General features: G+C 39.5%; 1 protein-coding gene and 1 non-coding gene across 5 annotated transcripts in view; one reads left to right on the top strand and one right to left on the bottom strand.

Annotated features, from left to right (window-relative positions):
• CHD1L (chromodomain helicase DNA binding protein 1 like) overlaps positions 1 to 24,673 on the bottom strand; it is a 111,221-nt gene that overhangs the window by 75,318 nt on the left and 11,230 nt on the right. For all 4 annotated transcript variants that reach the window (XM_037061622.1, XM_037061623.1, XM_037061625.1 and 1 more), the window contains exons 2-6: positions 23,541 to 23,653; positions 9,603 to 9,709; positions 8,963 to 9,077; positions 8,344 to 8,375; positions 2,949 to 3,030 (exon numbers count right to left, since the gene is read on the bottom strand). In XM_037061622.1, coding sequence (XP_036917517.1) covers positions 2,949 to 3,030; positions 8,344 to 8,375; positions 8,963 to 9,077; positions 9,603 to 9,709; positions 23,541 to 23,653 — 449 coding nt within the window. The remainder of the gene's footprint in view (positions 1 to 2,948; positions 3,031 to 8,343; positions 8,376 to 8,962; positions 9,078 to 9,602; positions 9,710 to 23,540; positions 23,654 to 24,673) is intronic.
• On the top strand, positions 21,122 to 21,267 carry LOC118997768 (U4 spliceosomal RNA). Its single transcript, XR_005068720.1, has one exon. It is a non-coding gene; the product is annotated as a U4 spliceosomal RNA (small nuclear RNA).

Genomic DNA, 24,673 nt, shown 5'->3' with positions numbered 1-24,673 from the left:
AATTTCACAGATATAGAAGAAACATTTTGAAACTTTATATGGAACCATAAATGACCCCAAATAGCTGCTGCAATTTTGAGAACAAAGAACAAGCTATAGTTGGACATCGAACTATATTAAAAGGCCATAGTAATGAAAACAGTATGGTACTGGCATAAGAACAGACACATAGATCAATGGAACAGAACAAGGAGCCCAGAAATAAACCCGAATTTCTACAGTCAATGAATATTCCACAAAGGGGACAGAAGCATAAAATGGAGTAAAACTAGCCTCTTCAACAAATGGTGTTGAAAGATCTGGACAGCTACATGCAAAAAAAATAAAACTTGACCACCAAATTACAATATATACAAAAGTAAGCTCAAGATGGATAAGAGACATATATATAGGTCATAACACCATAAAAGTGTAAGAGGAAAATATAGGCAGGAAAACCTCATATACTCCACACAGCAATATTTTCACCACTACATCTCCTCCAGCAAGGGAAATAAAGGAGAGATTAAACACGTGGGTTCTCATCAAAATAAAAAGCTTCTGCACGGCTAAAGAAAACATCAACAAAATGAAAAGGGAACCAACCATATGGGAAAATATATTTGCCAATGATACCTCGGACAAGGGTTTGGTCTCTAAAATATATCAAGAACTCACAACTCAACTCCAGGAAGACAAATAAACCAATTAAAAAATGGGCAAAGGACCCAAACAGACACTTCTCCAAGAAGAATGGCTCAGAGACATATGAAAGGATGCTCAGCATCACTAGCCATTAGTGAGATGCAAATTAAAAGAACCATAAGATACCACTTCACACTGGTCAGAATGGCCATCATAAACAAATCAACAAACATTACAAGTACAAGGTGAGGTTGTGGAGAAAAGGGAACCCTAGTGCACTGTTGGTAGGAACGCAGACTGGTGTACCCACTGTGGAAAACAGTATGGAATTTCCTCTGAAAACTAAAAATGGAACTGCCTTTTAACCTGGCAATTCCACTCTTGGGATAAAAAACCTAAGAATCCTGAACCATCATTTCAAAAGAACCTATGCATTCCAATGTTCATGGCAGCACAATTTTGAATAGCCAACTGCTGGAAGCAGCCCAGGTGCCCATCAGTAAATGAGTGGATCAAAAACTACGGTACATTTACACAATGGAATACTTCACAGCAAAAAGAAAGAAGGAGCTCCTACCCTTCACGACAGCATGGATGGAACTGGAGAGCATTATGCTAAGTGAAATAAGCCAAGCAGTGAAAGACAAATACCATATGATCTCACCTATAAGTGGAACCTAATCAACAAAACAGCAAGCAACAGGATATAACCAAAGACACTGAAATTAAGAACGAACTGACAGTAACCAGATGGGAAGTGAGGGGATAACAGGGGGGAGAGTGTGGGAGGTAGGGATGGGGACACTGTTGTGAAGGACACATAAACAAAGCCAAAGTGGGGTAAGGTCAAGAGTGGAAGGTTGGGATGGCTAGGGTGGGTGTGATTGGTGGGGGGCAAATAAAGACAACTGTACTTGAACAACAATAAGAAAAAAAGAGAAATATGAAACAAGGCAAATAAAAGTATAGAAAAATAGAAAAATTCAGAACAAACATCAATATCCAAAAATTGAGGGATCATTAAACAAATCACATAGAAACATAAGGTCAAATATATAGCAATGAAAAGTAACTTTTGAAAAAATAATGATATGGAGATATAGTCACGATATATTAATTTGAAAAAAACATGACATAAAACAGTTACGTCTCTTTTTAATTGTAAAAATGCATCTACTCCATTTTTATGAAATTCAAAACTAGGAAAGACCAAACTACGATGATCAAGATTTAGTGGGGAACTGGCTTTGGCTGGTGTGGCTCAGTGGATTGAGTACAGGCCTGTGAAACAAAAAGTCACCAGTTCAAATCCCAGTCAAGGCATATGCCTGGGCTGCAGGCCAGGTCCAGTTTGCAGTGTGAGAGGCAACTGATCAATTCTCTTCCACATCTCCTTCTCTCCCTTTCATTCTCCCTCTCTCTCCTTCCCTCTAAAAATAAATAAAACATGGGAAAAAAAAGAAATCAAAGGACCATAGAGCAGATGGGAACTCACTAGGGGATAGCAATCTTTGAGACTGGGCTAATAATAGCAGCCATATCTGTATTAAAATGCTAAAAACTGCAACTTTGAGCCAGTAAATATAAAATCCAGATCTAATACTTCTCTCTGAATGACCTCCAAATTTATTAATTGTTTATAAGACAGGAACCAAACTTCAATGATGGTTATAGAAATTCACACATGTGATCTCACGAATGAACAAGGCCTTTATTTGGTCAAGGAGAAAGGTGTACTTCATATGTACTAGCTGTTCCACAGGCTCCTCAGAAAAGGTGGCAAACCTTCAGCGACAGTGACTTTTCTCATCTACTTTGCCAGAATGATGCCAGAGATCAAGAAAAGAAAAGGATATCAAGGATGTCATACTCAAATGAGAAAGTTGAGAAAGGCTCAAGGTAATATTCAATGGCATGAAATATGTTGCTTTGTGACTCTATGTAAACCATCACATTTTTTAAATAGGTAAATGTGGAGGGGGTACAATATATCACTTATATCTGTATTACAGACAGAAGAATCATAAAAAATTATTTTTCAAAGAAATTTCCCCTTTAAAGAGAATTCAAACATTTTCAAAAATACAATTTATTTTATTGGAGTAGGGACTTATTCATGGATAACCAGATTTTAGTAAACATATAAAAGATAGAGGAAGGAGTTAAGCCATTAAGTACCTCTGCTGTCACCCAAAAAATGTTCATTCATCCCTGAAGAAATGTGACTGAAAATAATGCTTCAACTTAATTTGCTCTTTACAGGCCTGAATTAATATATTTTAAAAGGGAGTTGTATAAAAACTAAGACTACCCTGTGAGTTTACCTCTGAAAGTGTCTTATGCAGCAAGGACCTTTGGTTTTTCAACCTGTGAGCTTCATCCACAACAAGAATACTCCAATGGAAGCTGTGAGAGAAAATCCAACTTTCAGTTTTGTGTAAGTCAAACAGGTATCTCACATCCAAAAGACTTAATACAGAACTGTACTATTGTTGGGAAGATGAACATTAAGCCCATTCTATCAGAAACACACTCAAATTGCTTTCTTATCTGACAGCCTGTCATATATATAAGACAATATCCAGTTAAGGTACTAAAATTAGAGTAATTTTTTTCCAAGGTAAGAAAGACCTACACATCAAAGGCAGAAAGGAAGAAGCCAGAGACAGAAAGAAAAAGGAAACATTTTGACACCCTACTGTGTGCCAGACACTGAGCTTGGCTCTTGTGTGTTATTTAACCGGAAAGATATGGTGAATAGATATTATTATGCTTATTTTACCAACAAGGAAACTGAAGCTCAGAAAGGTTAGGTGAATAGTTAAGGTCATAAAGGTATTATGAGGCAAAGCTGAGATTCAGATTGAGATTAAAAAGCGGAAACAGTGGTGTCACAGTAGTTTAAAAAGTATGGTTTATAAATGAGGAAGTGGTGAATGTTATAGATGTCTGAGAAGATACAAGCACTGGATTCGTTAAAATGGAAGTTATTGATTGACTGCCAGAGCATATTTTATAGCACAGTATGTTACAACAATTCCTTAAGAGAATTCAGTCAAACACTCTTGAGAAACTATTCATCCAAAAAATAATTCAAAATATAAAAAAATGTATCTGTCTGCAAATGCTCCCAGCTGCATTATTTAAAACTGAAAAAAAAACACCTAAATATAATAATAGGGACAATAATAGGTGATGAACTATCACATAGCATTTTAAATAATAAAGATGATTATGTTGCAATAAGATATGGTAACTACATAACTAAAAAAGATATAAATATATACCCTTTTTCACAAATGTGTAAACCATACAAAAATAATAGAGTGTAACATATATGATTTTTTTAACTTTTTGTTCATAAACATTCTGTAATCCAATTATATCAAATAACATTTTAAAAACTAACTACAGGGACTTCCACCAAGATGAAGGCATAGGTGGAAACACTGTGCCCTCTCCCACAACCAAGTCTGAATACAACAAAGGTTTGGAGAACAAAAACCCAGCCAAAAAACAGAAAATTGAATTATATGGAAGCCCGACAAAAACTAACCGTTCAACCGGGATGGTAAGAGGGGCAGAGCCAGCAGCAGAGCCGGGTCAGGCAGGAAAGATCCTCAGACCTAGGCGTGCAAGTGGCCCGGAACCAGTCAGGGTGTGGGGCAGACTGACTGCGGTCGCACATTCGCCCACAGTGAGACGGACCATACAGGCTCCAGCAGGCGAACCCAGTGGTGGAGGGCTGACACCGGTGGCACACTCGCATGCAGTGGAAAGAAACGTGTGGGCCCGGTGACGGTGGCGGCTGCAGAGCTCCTGGGGGCTGCGGCAGCAGGCGGCAGACAGGACGCCATTGTTCCTCTTTGACCCCACCCCCACATACAGCATCACAACCCAGCAACTTAGTTGCCCTGCTCTAGTGAACAACGTAGGGCTCCGATCCTGCTACGGAACAGTTGTGAACAGACCAAAACATGGCTTAAGAAGAACTCAAAGCCCCAGAGCCTATAACTCGAAGTGACCAAAAGATAGCCAACCTATCAGATGCACATTTCAAAATACTGGTGATCAAGATGCTCACACAACTGGTTGATTGCAGTCACAAATTAGAGGAACAAGTGAAGGCTAAACTAATTAAAATAAAGGGAAATGCACAGGAAACCAATAGTGATGGAAAGGAAACTGGGACTCAAATCAATGGAATGGACCAGAGGAAGAACGAAACATCCAACCAGAAAGGAATGAAAAAACGAGAATTCAAAAAGATGAGGAGAGGCTTAGGAACCTCTAGGACATCTTTAAATGCTCCAACATCCAAATTATAAGGGTACCAGAAGGGGAAAAGAAACAGCCACAAGTGGAAAACTTATTTGAACAAGTAATAAACGAGAACTTCCCCAGTCTGGCAAAGGAAATAGACGTCCAGGAAATCCAGGAAGCTCAGAGAGTCCCAAAGAAGTCGGACCCAAGAAGGAACACACCAAGGCACATCATCATTACATTAGCCAAGATTAAAATGAAGTAGAGAATCCTAGAAGCAGCAAGAGATAAGGGGACAGTCACCTACAAAGGACTTCCCATCAGACTGTCAGCTGATTTCTCAAGAGACTTTACAGGCACAAAGGGGCTGGAAAGAAGTATTCCAAGTCATGAAATCCAAAGACCTACAGCCAAGATTGCTCTATCCAGCAAAGCTTTCATTTAGAATGGAAGGGAGATAAAGTGCTTCTCAGATAAGGTCAAATTCAAGGTGTTCATCATCACCAAGCCCTTATTATATGAAATGCTAAAGGGACTTTTCTAAGAAAAAGAAGATAAAAAATAGGAACAGTGAAAGGACAGCAAACTCACAGTTATTAACAACCACACCTAAAACAAAAGAAAATATGAGGACAGCTAGATCAGGAATGGAACCTTAGAAATGGAGATCACATGGAGGGGTACCAACAGGGGAATGGGAGAAAGAGAAGGGAGGAGAATGTACAGAGAATAAGTAACATAGACAATAGGTAGAAAATAGACAAGGGGGAGGGAAAGAATAGTATGGGAAATATAGAATCTAAGGATCTTGTGACACATAGATATAAACGAAAGGGGGGAATGATGGGGGGTGTGCAGGGTGGAGGGGAATGAAGGAAGAGAATAGGACAACTGTAATGGCATATTCAATAAAATATATTTTAAAAAATATTGATAAGCAATATTTTTAAATGAAAATAAATGTTAATTGAAAATTAAATATAAAAATCCCCACCTAACCATGTCATAACTACACAAGCAAGGGAGAATTAAAGTAACATATCTTCTTTTCTTTTTTTAAAAATATATTTTATTGATTATACCATGACAGTTATTCTAATTTCCCCCATTCATTCCCCTCCACTGGCACACAACCTCCCCCATTCTCCCCGCCCCAGGTTTATAACCACGTGTCTCAAGTTCTTTAGATTCTATATTTCCCCCACTATTCTCGCCCTCCCCCCTATCTATTTTCTACCTACCATCTATGCTATTTTCTGTGCCTTCTACCCCCTTCTCCTCCTCCCACTCCCCTGTTGCTAACCCTCCATGTGATCTCCATTTCTAAGGTTCCACTCCTGATCTAGCTGTCCTCATATTTTCTTTTGTTTTAGGTGTGGTTGTTAATAACTGTGAGTTTGCTGTCCTTTCACTGTTAATATTTTTTATCTTCTTTTTCTTATATAAGTCCCTTTAGCATTTCATATAATAAGGGCTTGGTGATGATGAACTCCTTGAACTTGACCTTATCTGAGAAGCACTTTATCTGTCCTTCCATTCTAAATGAAAGTTTTGCTGGATAGAGCAATCTTGGCTGTAGGTCTTTGGATTTCATGACTTGGAATACTTCTTTCCAGCCCCTTCTTGCCTGTAAGGTCTCTTTTGAGGAATCTGCTGACAGTCTGATGGGTACTGCTTTGTAGGTGACTGTCCCCTTATCTCTTGCTGCTTCTAGGATTCTCTCCTTCATTTTAATCTTGGCTAATGTAATGATGATGTGCCTTGGTGTGTTCCTTCTTGGGTCCAACTTCTTTGGGACCCTCTGAGCTTCCTGGATTTCCTGGAAGTCTATTTCCTTTGTCAGACTGGGGAAGTTCTCCTTTATTATTTGTTCCAATAAGTTTTCCACTTGTGGCTGTTTCTTTCCCCCTTCTGGTACCCCTATAATCTGGATGTTGGAACACTGGAAGATGTCCTGGAGGTTCCTAAGCCTCTCCTCATTTTTTTGAATTCTCATTTCTTCATTCCTTTCTGGTCGGATGTTTCATTCTTCCTTCTGGTCCATTCCATTGATTTGAGTCCCAGTTTCCTTTCCATCGCTATTGGTTTCCTGGACATCTCCCTTCATTTCAATGAGTTAAGCCTTCATATGTTCCTCTAATTTGTGACTATAATCAACCAGTTCTGTGAGCATCCTGATAAACAGTGTCTTGAACTGTGCCTCTGAGAGGCTGGCAATTTCTTGGTCACTTCGAGTTATAGACTCTGGGGCTTTGAGTTCTTCTTGCGCCATATTTTGGGCTGTTCGTGCCTGTTCCATGGCAGTATCAGAGCCCTAAGGTGTTCACCAGAGCAGGGCAACCCAGTTGCTGGGTTGTGATGCTGTATGTGGGAGCAGGATCAAAGAGGAACAATGGCGTCCTGTCTACCGCCTGCTGCCGCGGCCCCCACAGATGCTGCAGCTGCCACTGTTACTGGGCCCACGCATTTCGTCCCACTGCTCTCGAGTGTGCCACCGCCATCAGCCCTCGCCCCCTGGGGCCTGCGTGGTCCACCTCACTGTGCGCGAATGTGCCACCGAGGTCAGTCTGACCCACACCCTGACTGGTTCCGGGCCACTTGCGCGCCTAGGTCTGAGGATCTTTCCTGCCCGACCCTGCTCTGCTGCTGGCTCTGCCCCTCTTACCATCCCCGTTGAATGGTTAGTTTTTGTCGGACTTCCGTATAATTCAATTTTCTGTCTTTTGGCTGCATCTTTGTTCTCCAAACCTTTGTTGTATTCAAACTTGGTTGTGGGAGAAGGCACAGTGTTTCCACCTATGCCTCCATCTTGGCCGAAGTCCCCACATATCTTCTTTTCTTATTTTCCAGTAGTCTAGCTCTTGTGTAATCTACATTGTAACTATTATCTTGACCACATACTGCACATGTCTTCACTATTATCAGGTGGTACTAATAGGTAAATCTAAATTTCCTATACTTCATGAGCTCATATGAATGCTGAAAGCTTATTAGAAATCAACTTAAAATTCCGTTTCTAAAAAGTTAATTTTGTAGTACTGATGGCTACTTCAGCATATTCCCAGGGAAACGTTCAAATCAGTTACCTCCTTTATCATAGTCAAATCTCCAAACAGCAGTCCTGAAGATGCAATTTAAAGACTCTAATATCTATTAAGTACCCACCATGCACACCTTATTTCAATTAATCCTCACAACAACCATCCAAAGTAAAAGACTTAATTATCCCCATTTTACACATGAAGAAGCTGAGGTTCCTGGAGATTAAGTAACTAACCCAAGGACATGCAGCTAACCAGTAGGGGACTAGACTATAGGACTTCTGCTATGCCACCTCTTTGTAAAAAAGATTCATGGCAAACAGGCATACCAGGATAGAAGCAACATACTAAAATGGAAAGACATGACTTTCATGATACATTCAACACAATTTCTGAAGAAGTGCAACATACTCACGATTTCAGAAATGATGTATCTTTCAAACAAATCTGGAAAAATTAAGGAAAATACATTATAAAGGATAGTACTGGCATACCTCTGATATTAATGAGCTAGTTTCCAGCTAACACTCCTAAACTAGTAACAAGTTTAGTTTAGTAAACTAAAGTCTTACTCGTTCACTAAGTAAAAAAGTTATGAGCATAATTTCTAAGTAGCAGTACCTTACAGACAAACAAAATGGAGGCAGGAGTTAAGTCCTGCTTACAGTGACCCCATCTCAGCATGAAGAACGAGGACTAGACAATGGGCCAGGTGTCCTCCATTCCCTTCCTCCAGTTACAGGGACAATGACTCAGCCCACAAAACTTTCCTTCTATTCAATGACCAAGAAGTAGCTTCAGTGTCACCTCCATGGAAAACCTTCCCCTTTGACCCACCAGGAAAAAGAGGGAGACATCTAACTAATCTGGAACACCATAATCCTTCATGTCCTTTGGTCACAGCCCCATTCTGAGAATCTAAAAGAAGTAGACTTTCCAGAAAAATGTTTGTTCATTAAATATAATTCTAGTAGTTTCTACAACTTCTAAGGTCCCGGGTTAAGAGGTCTTGCTATAGAAGAACAAATGGATACCTCATAGGTAGTTAGCAACACATGAAAATGTGGCTTCTGTTTTAGGTCTTGCTGTAGGCGGGCTCTCTCCTCTTTGTCACCTGCATATGTTATACAGGAAAGACCTGGAGCAAATCTGAATCCAAGAATAAAGGTAGATGAAAACAAATACAGAGCCATAGAAAAGGGCATACATATCTGGAAAACTACATTTCATGGAAGGATTGCAGATGCACAGGCCCCATGGTGCCCTACAATCAGAAGGAATCCTGGGACTCCATAACCCTGTGTGAAGAAGTGGAAGTGTGAGATGAACATCTGAAAAAATTGGGCTTCTGCTAACTCTAAAAACAACAGTATTTTTTCCATGTTGGTTACTTCCTATGTCACTATGAAAAAGATGGCTTCTCCTGTAGCTCAGCAAAATTTAACTAAAAATGAGGACCAACCTTCAAATTTCCAAATACTAACAGTAACATTCATTGGACCCTCCCCCCATCAGATCCTCAGTCTTCATCTACATTACCTCACATCAGAGTTTTCCGGAAGAAATAAACTCACTGTTTAGGACAATATGTTGTTTTATCATATGTCACATATCATGCAGGAAAAAATCTTACTCAATGCAAAAAATAAAATTTCAGCTACATCTACTATGTACCTCTCCATCTCTTCTTTCCAGTTGCTCAAAACAGACAAGGGACAAAGAATCAGAAATGGTCCTTCATCATTTAATCTTCCTGCCACGTAAATGAAGAGAGCAATAGTCTGAAACATAGAAAAAGAAGGCAGTTTTTGTCACATTTTCTTATGAAAAACAACCACAAATTTACCATAATCTTACAGAGAACACAGAGAACACAAACTTTTACTTGAGTTAATTTATAAAAAAATAATGTACACATCAAGAGTTATCTATTCCTACAGTGAAATCATGTAAGCTTCAATGTAATTGCCAAAGAAATCTATGGCACTATATATCAATAGTTAACAAGTAAGGGTGCTGAATACCTCTGCCCTTGAACCTCTAATGCAAAGAAAACAAATCAGGAAAGACAATAGAAATCAATGAAAACAATGCAAATAATGCACAAGAGATCAGGAATACTATTTAAAAAAGTGTCAAGATATGACTGTAAAAATGACCACGTGGTGGCTGGCCTCCACTGCTTGCTAGGCTTCTTTCCTTCCTAACTTCCTCCCTCCTGTGTGCATTTATAGAGCACCTTCTATTTACCAGCTGCTGAGCTCTGGTATACAACAGGGACAAAACAGATAAAACTACTGGCTCTCATGAAATAAACACTCCAGTACATAAAACAAACAATAAATAACACCTCATCAGCTTCAAGAGAGATATAAAATAAACTTTGTAAAGCCAAATAGGCCTACTGTAGGATATATTTGTACACACTTTTAACTAGAAGTTTCTTTAGAAGGTTGCTGTGATATACAGAGAAAATGGCTCTATTTCATACAACAAAAAGCCTGGGAAGCCCTCTTCCACATATGAATTATTTCTGAGAAAATCGATTCTAAAGATATAATCCAAAGTCCTGAGAGAGCAAATACCCAAAGGTGTCCAAATTGAAGTTAATTTAAGTAGAATAACAAGAGGAGAACTCACCATTTCTCAAATGTACAACATTTAAGTAAATTGTAATCAATTTTCTTGATGAATATTAAACAGCCAATAAGGGAGATTTAAGAAGATGGAGACAGAATAAGATGGAGCAGATTCCACTTCCCCCTAAACATGGGAGAAAAACCGGGCTGATCTACAGAGGAACAGAGCAAACAGCCGACAGTACCCCAGCATATGTGAAAATAGGAGACCAAAAATTGTAGCGGACATTGAAAAACCAGACATTAAAGAGATGGCTACAGGACAATGAGGTTCCAGGGACCAGCAGAGAGACAGTGGTGGCGGCACCCTCAGCCCCATGCTCGGCACTGGGTCTACCACAGAGTCCTTAGGAGTGGACAGAGAGACAAATTTCACTTTGCTATAGCAGAGAAACTACAAGTTACTGCATATTTGTATTATTATTTCTCCTATTATTCTTACATCTTTTATTTTAATAATAGCTTTGTATTACTCTTCTTTCTGTATAACCTTCTTTACTTGGCTGGTTATATTCTATCATTTAACAGGTTTTCCCTGTTCTCTCCTCCACAGTGTATTGCTAATTTACTATCCTGCACGTCACTTGTGTTCCTTTAGCACACGACTCAAAGTTCTACACCCCCAATTCATGTTATCTAGATCATATAGATTCTGTCATGACTGTTGTTCCATTATTATTGTGAATAATAGTTGTTCCATACAATTGTAAATACTTCACAACACCCTTCCCAAATCTTACCCTGCTTCAGTTTCCTGAACTGTATTACTGTAGTTGTTAATTCTATTCTGTCACACACTACACCTATTTACTATCTTTTACTCTCACCTTACCTCAGAATATGATCTCCCAAAACCTCAATGCTTTCTACATTCAACTCACAAGCCTTCCCTCCCCCAAAAGAGTCTTATCTTCTTTCCATCCTTTCTTAAATCTGGCCAGCTGGGTTGAAGATTACAGTAAACATGGTAGATAGCCAAAGGATTTCCTAGCCCTTCTCCACTGGCTGCTACTGTAAATATCATAGAATACTCTCCTGCTGGTATAAACCACTTTGCCTTCCCCTCCAACTGATCACAAAAATAAGAACAGGTGGAAGCAGTGACCCCAGGATACCTACTGGAAGAGAAAACGCAGTACCACCAACAGACAACAACAGAAGAAGGTAAAGGACGGAGTGAAAACCTCACAAACATCAACCCAAGACCTATCTGGAAATACAACTAAATAGTGGGCAAAGTACCCAATAAAAACAACTGAACAAGGGCATAAGAGAACCCTCAAAACCTTCTACACACAGAACTAGCTTCCACACAATCTGCCCTCAGCAGCACAACAAATTAAAACGGGTGGGGAACAGAGGGACCATCAGTTCACCAGCTGGTGGGAAGAACCCACAAAAGAAAGACCCCCAAACAAACAAAACACAAAGACAGACTCAGAGCCAATGTAAAGGACAGCCCAAGACCAGTGAGGCTGGGGAGATGAAGGAAATGACACCACTTAATCTCACAGGTATTAAACCCAGGAAGCCAGAACACATCAATTTAAGAAGATGAACCTAACAAGAAGAGTCTCACAAACAATGGGAAAACAAAGAAAGAATCCCCAAATGAAAAAAAAGGAGGAAGCCTCCAAAAGATTGTTAGATGAAATAGAAGCAAGTCAGCTATCAGATACTGAATTCAAAGCACTGGTTATCACAAAGTTCAAATACCTCACAACGAGCTACCAGAAACTGCAGGGGAACTACAATAAACTCACAGCAAACTATACAGACATGAAAGATGAAATAGACATTATCAGCAAAGGGCGACAGGAAATGCAGAATAAAATTTCCAAACTGAAGAACACAGTGGAAGGAATCAAAAGTAGGATCAATGAAGCAGAAGATCAGATCAGCGAGCTGGAGGACAAAGTAGAAAACAACCACCAAGAAAGAGCAAAAAAAGGAAAAGAGGCTCAGAAAGAATGAAGAACGATTAAGAGAAATGCAAGACAATATGAAATGTCATAATATACGAATAATAGGGATACCAGAAGAAGAAGAAGAAGAGGAAGATATAGAAAACCTATTTGAAAAAGTAATGAGGGAAAACTTCACTAATTAGATGAGAGAAAAAGTCAAACAACTCCAAGAAACACAGAGTCCCAATCAAGAGAAACCCAAAGAGGATCACTTCAAGATACATCATCATTAAAATGGCAAAATTCCAAGATAAAGAGAGAATCTAAAAGGCAGCAAGGGAGAAAAAGTAAGTAACATACAAGGGACATACAATAAGGTTACCTGCTGACTTCTCAATAGAAATGCTCCAAGACAGAAGAGAGTGGCAAGAAATAATCCTATGTAATGAGAACCAGAGGCCTGCAACACAGGCTACTTTACTCAACAAGGCTCGCAATCAATATAGAAGGCTAAATAAAGAGCTTCCAAGACAAAAGAAGTCTACAAGAATACACCTCCACCAAACCAGCTCTTCAAGAGATGCTAAAGAGACTACTCTAAGGAAAGAAAGGAAAAGAGAGAGAAAGAGGAACACAGGTACACAAATGGCAATAAATAAGTACCTATCAATAATAACCTTAAATGTAAATGGATTAAATGCGCCAATCAAAAGACATGGAATAGCTGAATGGATAAGAAAGCATGACCCACACATATGCTGCCTACAGGAGACCCACCTCAGGACAAAAGACCATCACAGAATAAAAGTGAAAGGATGGAAACAAATTTTCCAAGCAAATGGACAAGAAAAAAAAGCCGGGGTAGCAATTCTCATATCAGACAAAATAGACTTCAAAAACAGGACCATAAAGAGAGACCCAGAAGGTCACTTCATATTGCTCAAGGAAAGAATCCACCAAGAAGACATTAACATTGTAAATATATACGCACCCAACACAGGAGCACCCATATACATAAAGAAAATCTTAGAGGACTTCAAGAAAGATATTGCCAACAACACAATTACTGTAGGTGATTTTAACACACCACTGTAAAAATGGACAGATCTACCAAACAAAATATCAACAAAGATATTTTAACATTGAACAATGCCCTACATGAAATGCACTTAACTGATATATATAGAACCCTTCATCCCAAAGAAGCTAAATGCACATTCTTTTCAAATGCACATGGAACACTTTCACAGACAGACCACATGATAGGACACAAAGAAAGCCTGAACAAATTCAAGAAAACTGAAATCATACCAACCATTTTCTCCGACCACAGGGACTGAAACTGGAAACCAACTCCAAAGGAAAAAACCCAAAACACCCAAAATCATGGAGAATGAATGGCATGCTATTAAACAATGAATGGCTAAAGAAGAAGATTAAGGAGGAAATTAAAAAGTTCCTAAAAACAAATGAAAATAAACTCACAACAACCCAAAACTTATGGGACACAGCAAAGGCAGTCCTGAGATGAAAACTGATAGCTATACGGGCCTACCTAAAGAAAATAGAAACATTTCAAATAAACCACCTAACCCTATGCCTACAAGAACTTGAGGAACAGCAATGATAGCCCAGAGCAAGCAGAACGAAGGAAATAACCAAGATCAGAGCTGAATAAAAAGACATAAGAGACTAAAAGCACAATTCTAAGGATCAATGAATTCAGGACCTGGTTTTCTGATAAGATAAACAAAATCGACAAGCCTTTAAGCAGGTTCATCAAGAAAAAAAGACAAAACGTCCACCAAGATGGAGGCGTAGGTGTAAACACTGTGCCTCCTCTCACAACCAAGTTTAAAGTCAACAAAGTTTCAGTAACAAAAACGCAGCCAAAACACAGAAAACTGAACTATATGGAAGTCCGACAAAAACAACGAACCTTTCAACCAGATGGGTAAGAGGGGCTGAGCCAGCAGCAGAGCAACTTCGGGCAGGAGAGATCCCCCAACTCAGGTGAGCAGGCAGCTGTGGGAGGATCCCAGGTGTGGAGTAGCAACAGGCGGGCCCAGTGAGGGCGCAAGGGGGCAGTCTGACCGTGGTTACACAATCGAGAGCAGATAAACCACCGAAGGAGAGAGCAGTGAGAGAGACCGCAAAGGCCCCAGAAGCAGGAAGCACCAGAGGGGACTGCAACTGCCCCTCGGGTACCCCGCCCCAACATACAGTGTCACAACCCAGCTACTGAGTTGCCCTGCCCTGGTGAACACCTAGGGTTCCGCTCCTCATACATGACACCTGCGAACAGACCAAAAGATGGCTCCAGAATAACTCTAAACCCCAGAGCCGATAAGTCTAAGTGATCAAGAGTTGGCCAACCTATCAGATGCACAGTTCAAAATACTAGTAATCAGGATGCTCACAGAACTGGTCGATTTTAATCACAAATTAGAGGAACATATGAAGGCTAAACTAATTGAAATGAAGGGAAATGCACAGGAAACCAATAGTGTTGAAAGGGAAACTGGGACTCAAATCAAGGGAGTATACCAGAGGAAGAAAAAAATGACCAAACAGAAAAATATAAAGAAACAAGAATTCAAAAAAAATGAGGAGAGGCTTAGGAACCTCCAGGATATCTTTAAATGTTCAAACATCCGAATTATAAGGGTACCAGAAGGGGAAAAGAAACAGTCAACAGTGGAAAACTTATTTGAAAAAATAATAAAGGAGAACCTCCCCAGTCTGGCAAAGGAAATACACTTCCAGGAAATCCAGGAAGCTCAGAGAGTCCCAAAGAAGTTGGACCCAAGAAGGAACACACCAAGGCACATCATCATTACATTAGCCAGGATTAAAATGAAGGAGAGAATCTTAGAAGCAGCAAGAGAAAAGGGGACAGTCACCTACAAAGGAGTTCCCATCAGACTGCCAGCAGATTTCTCAAAACATACCTTACAGGCAAGAAGGGGCTGGAAAGAAGTATTCCAAGTCATGAAATCCAAAGACCTACAGCCAAGATTGCTCTATCCAGCAAAGCTATTGTTTAGAATGGAAGGACAGATAAAGTGCTTCGCAGATAAGATCAAATTAAGGAGTTCATCATCACTAAGCCCTTATTATATGGAATGTTAAAGGGACTTTTCTAAGAAAAAGAAGATAAAAAATAGGAACAGTGAAAAGACAGCAAACTCACAGTTATTAACAACCACACCTAAAACAAAAGCAAAATAAGAGGACAGCTAGATCGGGAGCAGAAACATAGAAATGATGATCACATGGAGGGTTAGCAACAGGGGAGTGGAAGGAGGAGAAGGGGGGAGAAGGTACAGAGAATAAGTAGCATAGACAGTAGGTAGAAAATAGACAAAGGGGAGGGTAAGAATAATAGGGGAAATATAAAATCTAAACTACTTGAGACATGTGGGCATAAACTAAAGGGAGTTTATGGACATAAACCACAAACTAATTGGGGAGGGGTGTGCAGGGTAGAGGGGAATGAATGGGGGAAATTAGAATAACTGTCATGGTATAATCAATAAAATATATTTTTAAAAAAGACAAAGGACCCAAATAAAGACAATGAGAAATAGAAGAGTAGCGATTACAATTGACACCACAGAAATAGAAGGGATTGAAAGAAATTACTGAGGAATTGCATGCCAGGAAATTTGAAAACTTAGGTGAAATGAACACATTTCTAGAAAAATATAATCTTCCAAAACTCAATGAAGAAGCAGCAGAAAGCCTGAACAGACCAATAACAGCAGATGAAATTGAAGAAGTAATAAAAAAAACTCCCATCACACAAGAGCCCTGCACCATATGGTTTCACAGGAGACTTCTACAAAGCTTTTAAGGAAGAACTAACCCCGATTCTTCACAGACTATTCCAAAAAATCGAAAATGATGGGAAACTCCCAAACTCTTTTTATAAAGCCAGCATCATCCTAATTCCAAAACCAGATACAGACACAACAGAGAAAGAAAACTTCAGGCCAATATCGCTGATGAACATAGACGCTAAAATCCTCAATAAAATATTGGCAAATCGCATCCAAGAATACATCAAAAGGATCATACACCATGACCAAGTGGGATTCATCCCAGGGATGCAAGGATGGTTCAATATTCGTAAATCAATAAATGTAATACAGCACATAAACAAAAGCAAAGACAAAAATCACATGGTCATATCAATAGATGCGGAAAAAGCTTTTGAGAAGGTACAACACCCATTTATGATAAAGGTACTCAGCATAGTGGGACTAGAGGGAGCATTCCTCAATATAATAAAGGCCATATATGAAAAACCTACAGCCAACATCATACTCAATGGGCAAAAACTAAAAGCTTTTCCACTAAGATCAGGAACAAGACAAGGTTGTCCACTTTCACCGCTTCTATTCAACATAATATTGGAAGTTCTAGCCACAGCGATCAGACAAGAAAAGGAAATAAAAGTCATCCAAATTGGAAAGGAAGAAACAAAACTGTCATTGTTTGCAGATGACATAATAGTGTACATGGAAAATCCTATAGACTCTACCAAAAAACTGTTCGAACTAATAAATGAATTTGGCAAAACAGCGGGTTACAAAGTCAATATGCAGAAATCAAAGGCATTTTTGTATACTAACAATGAAACAGCAGAGGCAGAAATCAAGAAAAAAATCCCATTCCATATAGCAAAAAGAAAAATAAAATATCTGGGAATAAACCTAACCAAGGAGGTTAAAGACCTGTATGCAGAAAACTACACAACACTGAAGAGAGAAACCAAGGAAGACACAAATAAATGGAAACATACACCGTGTTCCATATGGATTGGAAGAATTAACATCATCAAAATGTCCATACTACCCAAAGCAATTTACAAATTCAATGCAATACCTATTAAAGTGCCAATGGCATATTTCACAGACATAGAACAAACACTTCAAAAATTTATATGGAACCACAAAAGACCGCGAATAGCAGATGTAATTTTGAGAAAACGAACAAAGTCGGAGGGGTTACAAAGTAGGAGGGATTACAAAATAGGAGGGATTACTGATATCAAACTGTATTACAAGGCCACTGTAATCAAAACAGCCTGGTACTGGCATAAAAACAGGCACATAGACAAATGGAATAGAACAGAGAGCCCAGAAATAAACCCAAATCTCTACAGTCAATTAATATTCGACAAAGGGGGCAGTAACATAAAAGAAGTAAAAATAGCCTCTTCAACAATTGTTGTTGGGAGAACTGAACAGCTACCTGCAAAAAAAAATTAAACTTGAGCACCAACTTACACCATACACCAAAATAAATTCAAGGTGGATAAAAGACTTAAATATAAGCCGTGAAACCATTAAAGCCCTAGAGGAGAACATTGGCAGGAAAATCTCAGACAGTCCACGCAGCAATTTTTTACTGATAGGTCCCCTAGAACAAGGGACATAACAGAAATAAGAAACAAATGGCATCTCATCAAACTTAAAAGCTTCTGCATGGCCAAGGAAAACAGTATCAAGATAAAAAGAGAAGCAACAGTTTGGGAAAACATGTTTGCCAATGACACTTCAGACAAAGGTTTAATCTCCAAAATATACAAAGAACTCACACGACTCCACTCAAAGAAGACGAGCAACCCAATTAAAAAATGGGCAAAGGACTTAAACATACACTTCGCCAAGGAGGACATACAGAGGATCCAGAGACACATGAAAAGATGCTCGATATCGCTAGCTATCAGAGAGATGCAAATCAAAACCACAATGAGATACCACTTAACACCAGTCAGAATGGCTAACATAAATAAAGAAACAAACAAGAAGTGCTGGAGAGGTTGTGGGGAAAAGGGGACTCTAGTTCACTGTTGATGGGATTGCAGACTGGTACAACCACTATGGAAAGCAGTATGGAATTTTCTCAGAAAACTAAAAATGGACGTGCATTTTGCCCCAGCAATTCCACTGCTAGGAGTATATCCTAAGAACCCTGAAACACCAATCCAAAAGAACCTATGCACCCCGATGTTCATAGGAGCACAATTTACGATAGCCAAGACCTGGAAGCAACCTAAATGCCCATCGGTCAATGACTGGATCAAAAAACTATGGTACATTTACACAATGGAATTCTATGCTGCGGAAAGGAAGAAGGAGCTCCTCCCCTTTGCAACATCATGGATGGAACTGGAAAGCATTACGCTGACTGAAATAAGCCAGGCGGTGAAAGACAAATACCATATGATATCACCTTTAACAGGAACCTAAACAACAAAACAAACAAGCACGCAAAATATGACCAGACACTGAAATAGAAAACAGGCTGACAGTGACCAGAGGTGAAAGGGGAGGGAATTTCAGGGTAAAAGGGGAAGGGTTTACAGGAAGAAGTATAAAGGACACATGGACAAAAACTAAGGAGGGTGGAAAGGGGAGGGAGGTGGGGAGCACTGGGGGTGGGGCTGGCATGGACATAAAAGACAGAAAATTATACTTGAACAACAATTAATTAAAAAAATAAACTGCCAATAAAAAATAATGATTGTGTGAAGGCATTTTTGTATATAAACAATAAAATATCAGTTAAAGAAATCAGGAAAAAAATCCCAGTTGATATAGCAATAAGGAAAATAAAGTACCTAGGAATAAACCTAAGCAATGTGGTAAAATAATTGTAGTCAGAAAACTATGCAACACTGAAGAAATAAATTAAGGAAGACACAAATAAATAGAAGCATATACCATGTTTATGCAATGAAAGAATTAACATCATCAAAATGTCCATACTACACAAAGCAATTTATAGATTCAACGCAATCCCTTTTAAAATACCAATGATATATTTCACAAAGAACAAAAGTTTCAAAAATTTATCTAGAACCACAAACAACCCTGAATAGCTGCAGCAATTTTGAGAAAGAAGAACAAAGTAGGAGGGATAACAATACCTGCCATCAAACTATATTACAAGTGCAGGAGCCAGCTACGATAGGAGCCAGCTGCAAGTAGAAATTCCAACAGGATATAGTTAAGGCCCCCACCCCAGAATGTAGTCAGTGTACAAGGCCAGTCAGGCATGAAGCTAGATAAGGAGAATGTGGAAGGCCAGTAGGAGGAAAAAAAAAAAGAAAAATATGTTCTGCCTTCCAACAAGAGGGTCCCACCAATGAGTAAGGAGGCTATTGTTCAATGGCACCAATTGCTAACAGCCACATCTGCTTCTGTATATTGCTTGCTTGCAGTGTTTTATAAAAACCCTTTAGTCTGTAAGCCAGGCGCGACTTCCATATTGTAGCTCTGAGGAGCTCCGGTGACTCCGGTCACAGTTGGGGAAGTTCGCCCCTGCGCAGGTTAAAAGTTTGGCCAATAAATAACATCTAAATGCTCTAAGTGCCTGGACATTTGGTTACTCGCTCTTCGAATGTAACAACAAGGCCACCATAATCAACAGTCTGGGAACAGACACATAGATCAATGGAATAGAACAGAGAGCCCAGAAATAAGCTCATGTCTCTATGGTCAATTAATGTTTGACAAAGGGGGAAGAAGCGTAAAATGGAGTAAACCCAGGCTCTTCCAAAAATGATGTTGGGAGATTTAGACAGGTACATGCAAAACAATGAAACTTGTTCACCAATTTACACCATTCACAAAAACAAGCTCAAGATGGATAAAAGACTTAAATATAAGTCACAATACCAAAAAAGTCCTAGAGGAGAACATAGGCAGGAAAATCTCAGATACTCCACACGGCAATATTTTCACTCTTATGTCTCCTGGAGCAAGGGACATAAAGGAAAAAATGAACAAATGAGACTCATCAAAATAAAAGCTTCTGCACTGCTAAAGATAATGTCAGCAAAAATGAAAAAGGGAACCAACTGTAAGGGAAAATACATTCACAAATGATATCTTGAACAAGGGTTTGATCTCCAAAATATATAAAGAAGTCACATGACTCCAAACCAGGAAGACAAACAATCCAATTTGAAAATCAGCAAAGGACCTAAACAGACAATTCTCCAAGGAGGACACACAGAGGGTCCAGAGACATATTAAAAGATGCTCAGCATCACTAGCCATCAGAGAGATGCAAATTAAAATCACAATGAGATACCACTTCACACCAATCAGAATGGCCATTATAAACAAATCAACAAACAACAAGTGCTGGGGAGATTGTGAAGAAAAGGGAACCTTAGTGCACTGTTCATAGGAATGCAGACTGGTATAGCCAGTGTGGAAAACAGTATGGAATTTCCTCTGACAACTAAAAATGAACTGCCTTTTGACCTGGCAGTTCCACTCCTGAGATTATATCCTAAATCCACCAATTCAAAAGAACCTATGCACCTCATGTTCATGGCAGCACAATTTTGAATAGCCAGGTGCTGGAAGCAGCCTAGGTGCCCATCAGTAAATGAGTGGATCAAAAAACTGGTAGATTTACACAATGGAATACCTCACAGCAGAAAGAAAGAAAGGAGCTCCTACCCTTCATGACAGCATGGATGGATCTGGAAAGCATTATGCTAAGTGAAATACGCCAGGCAGTAAAAGACAAACACCATATGATCTCACCTATAAGTGTAACGTAATCAACAAAACAAACAAGCAACAAGATATAACCAGAGACATTAAAATTAAGAACAAACAGCTTTGCGCAGTGGCAGTATCGTAGCCAATGAGGTTTATCCAAGCGCAATTATTGCTAATTGAAAAATTAAGAACAAACTGACAGTAACCAGAGGGGAGGTGGGAGGAGTTAATGGAGGGAAATAGTGGAAGGTTCATCAAGAAACATGTATAAAGGACACATGGACAAAGCCAAAGGGAAGTGAAGGATAAAAGGTGGGTGATAGGGATGGCTGGGGTGGGTTGGAGTGGTAGGGAAAAAAATAACACAACAAAATGAGGTAATCAATGTTTAACTAGACTTACTATGATGATCATCTTGTAATTTATACAAATATCAAATCATTATGTGGTATACTTGAAACTAGTATGTTAATTATATCTCAATCAAAAAAGTAATGATTATGAAGAATAGAATACTGAAAATTACAATGATAGTGTTACATTACAAAAATACAAAGTACACGATACACTATAAGTATACTATAAGTATACTGTAATTTCAACCCTTATTAAACATACACTGCTAGTTATGGCCACAGTACTCTGCTTATGGGGTAGTAGTTATTTTTTAACTAAGATTACATTAATTTTATAGTGGGAATAAGTTTCTCCTTTATCTATTGCTTTCCAATCCAGAATGTGTCCAGAAAAATCACCCAACAATTAAGTAATTATTACATTACAGCCATTCTGCCTAGCCTTTGCTGAGGATACTATTTAGAAAACAATTATCTTTAATTACTCTAAACCAGATATATCTACAAAATTAATTTGGACTAAGGAATTCCACCAAACATTTCAGGGAGAAACAAAACCAATTCTATACAAACTTCAAAAAACTGAAGAGGAGAGAATACTCAATTCATTTTATAGGTCCAGCTTTACCACTATACCAAAACCAGACAAAGACACTACAAAAGAAGGAAATTACAGACCAATATGCTTCATGAACACAGATATAAATATTCTAAGCCAAATTTTAGCAAAACAAATCTGGAGGCATAATATTTTTAGTGCACCTAAAAGTAGAGCTACATTAACACCCTGGGAAAAGGCAAAGGACAAGTGAAATTTGCTGCCTCTGAATTTGCAGGAGTCAGAGCAATACCAACATCCAAGGCAAAGGAGACTGCAGGGCAGGCCTTGAACCCTGTCCAAGAGTCTGTTAGCCTGGTTCCCAGAGACATCAGGTAACCTATCTTTGTTCTAGTTCCACAGCTCTCAGTTCAGGAATATACTAGAACCAGATTTATTTGTCTGAGAAATGTCCTCATATGACCATACTTAAGATTATTCTGTATTCTATTTTTTTAATATTTTATTTATTTATCTTTAGAGGGGAAGGGAAGGAGAGAGGAAGAGAAACATCAATGTATGGTTGCTTCTCATGTATCCCCTGCTGGGAACTGGCCCCTGCCGGGAACTGGCCTGCAACCCAGGCATGTGCCCTGACTGGGAATTGAACTGCGATCGTGTGGTTCGCAGGCCAGTGCTCAATCCACTGAGCTACACCAGCCAGGGCTATTCTGTATTCTAAATAACTCCAAAATTAATAGGTGTACCTGCCTTAGTCTCCAACACATGGTCAGACTCTCCAACACATGGTCAGACTAGCCTACCTGCAGAACTGCCTCAGCTTCATGCTTGTGTTTGTGAGGTTAGAGTTGGAGGGAACACTTGAGCTTCTCAAAAGAACAAGACCTTCACTCATTCCATGTGTTCTCTGGTGAAACCTTTTAAACATATGTCCACAGTTTCTGATCAAATCACATCTGCTGTGTATCCTGACTGCATTGACTTTCTCTGGTATCCTACAGACAAGTAGATCTTCTATGACTAATCCAAGGGGTATCTGTGTCTGCACTTTCCATCAGTCCAAGTATCCTACTGACATATATCAAAATAGGGCTTATACTGGTGATCATCCAACCAAGAAGCATCTATCTCAACACACCACTGTTTATCAATACCTAAAGACGCTATGTCTGAGTTTTCATGTCCCAGGCCTTTTGGAAAACATAGGTTACTTCCTCTGTACTTTTAAAGCATGCCAGAAAAATGGGAAGTAGCCCTACTACTCACTGACTAAGGGACATTAATATTATAAGTAATCCAGCTAACTTAACTAGATAAAATATTGGTAAGGAAGACAGAAACAATTTGATCCCTGGGACAGGTCTATTTGCTTTATGAGAGAAAAACCAAGTAATTAAAGTCCTACATGTTAAGGGCTAAGACAAGGGTAGTGATTCAGTTCAAAACTGTCTCCATGACTAGAAAAGTCAGTTCCAAGGTCATGATCTCTAAATAAAGTTTCAGGTATTTCATCACCTAGCATCAAAATATATACTAGTAATTAAAGATAGTAATGAGTTCTAAGAGGGTATCTCAGTGACAGTGAGCAGTGGTCACTGACAGGTGTGACCAGTAACATACCTGACAGGTCTTACCCAGGCCCATCTCATCTCCCAGGATGCAGCCATTCTGACAATGGAAGCAATGGGCTAGCCAGTTGACTCCCTCCAGTTGATAAGAACGTAGGTGAATCCCTAGAAATAAAAAATACAGCAAGTTCAAAAAGCAGATGACGTGTGCACTGGCCTGCAGTGCCTGCGGCGTTATGGATGAAAAATCAAGACAAATTCACACGAACTACCGAGTCCTGTGCAGGAAAGGGGACGGCACAGCTACTCCCTCAAGGGGGGGAGTGCCTCGGAGTGGCCTGGCAACTCTCTCAAGGGGGAGAGAGTGCTGACCCTTGCCTAGACAGGCTTTTATTGTTTTTTTTGCATAGGAGTTCAGGTTCAACTTATTAATCATTGTCAGGCAGTAAACAGTAGATAGCATACAGAGAACTATTAGGGCTTCTTCTGAGTCAGGGTCTATTGGCTAAAAGGCTTCAAGACTTTGGGAAAACAAACTCATTTTCTGCCCGGGCCTTTATCATTTAACTAAGAGCATTCTTAGCAAAGCAGGTTTCACAGGTTTTTACATGTCCTTTCTCAGGCCTGATCACCCAAGTAGCCCACCATTCCCAGCACGGGGCTGCACCACCCTCAGTTATTGTTTTCAGGCTTAAGTCAGGTAGAGAAGGCAGATAGCCCAGGAATTCTTGGAGACTTCCCGCAGACAGACTGAGGACTCGGGCTTCGTGAAAGCCGGGGGGCAAGGGTCCATCACCTCCTCTTTGCTGCAGCCCCCTGAGTCCTTCCTTGGGGCCTCCACATGATCATGTCTGTCTTAGGTGGTTCCCCCCTTGGGGAATCTTATCCATCATTGGCTAACTGATCAAGCATTGAAGGCCAGTTATGGTAAAAGGAGAAGTGGAGCTCTAGCAAGGGAGATAAGCTTTATCTCCTTAGTGGCTTATGGTCTGAAGGTTGCTCACTCAGCCTTAGCCATGGGGGGTTTACAGCTCCTGAAACCAGGCAGGGAGGTTTCCAACAAGCAGATATTGCAGCATACATACAGGCTATGTTTTAAGACTCCAATTGAAAAAAAAAAAAAAGACTCCAACTGAAGAATATGGCCTAATCCCCATACTCCCAATCTTACTGGGCCTTATTCTC

This window comes from Sturnira hondurensis, unplaced genomic scaffold, assembly GCF_014824575.4.
Source record: "Sturnira hondurensis isolate 20B ecotype Veracruz unplaced genomic scaffold, ASM1482457v3 Scaffold0013475, whole genome shotgun sequence".
NCBI lineage: Eukaryota > Metazoa > Chordata > Mammalia > Chiroptera > Phyllostomidae > Sturnira > Sturnira hondurensis.
Note: the sequence above shows the minus strand (reverse complement) of the source record. Positions and strands in the feature narration are given on the sequence as shown.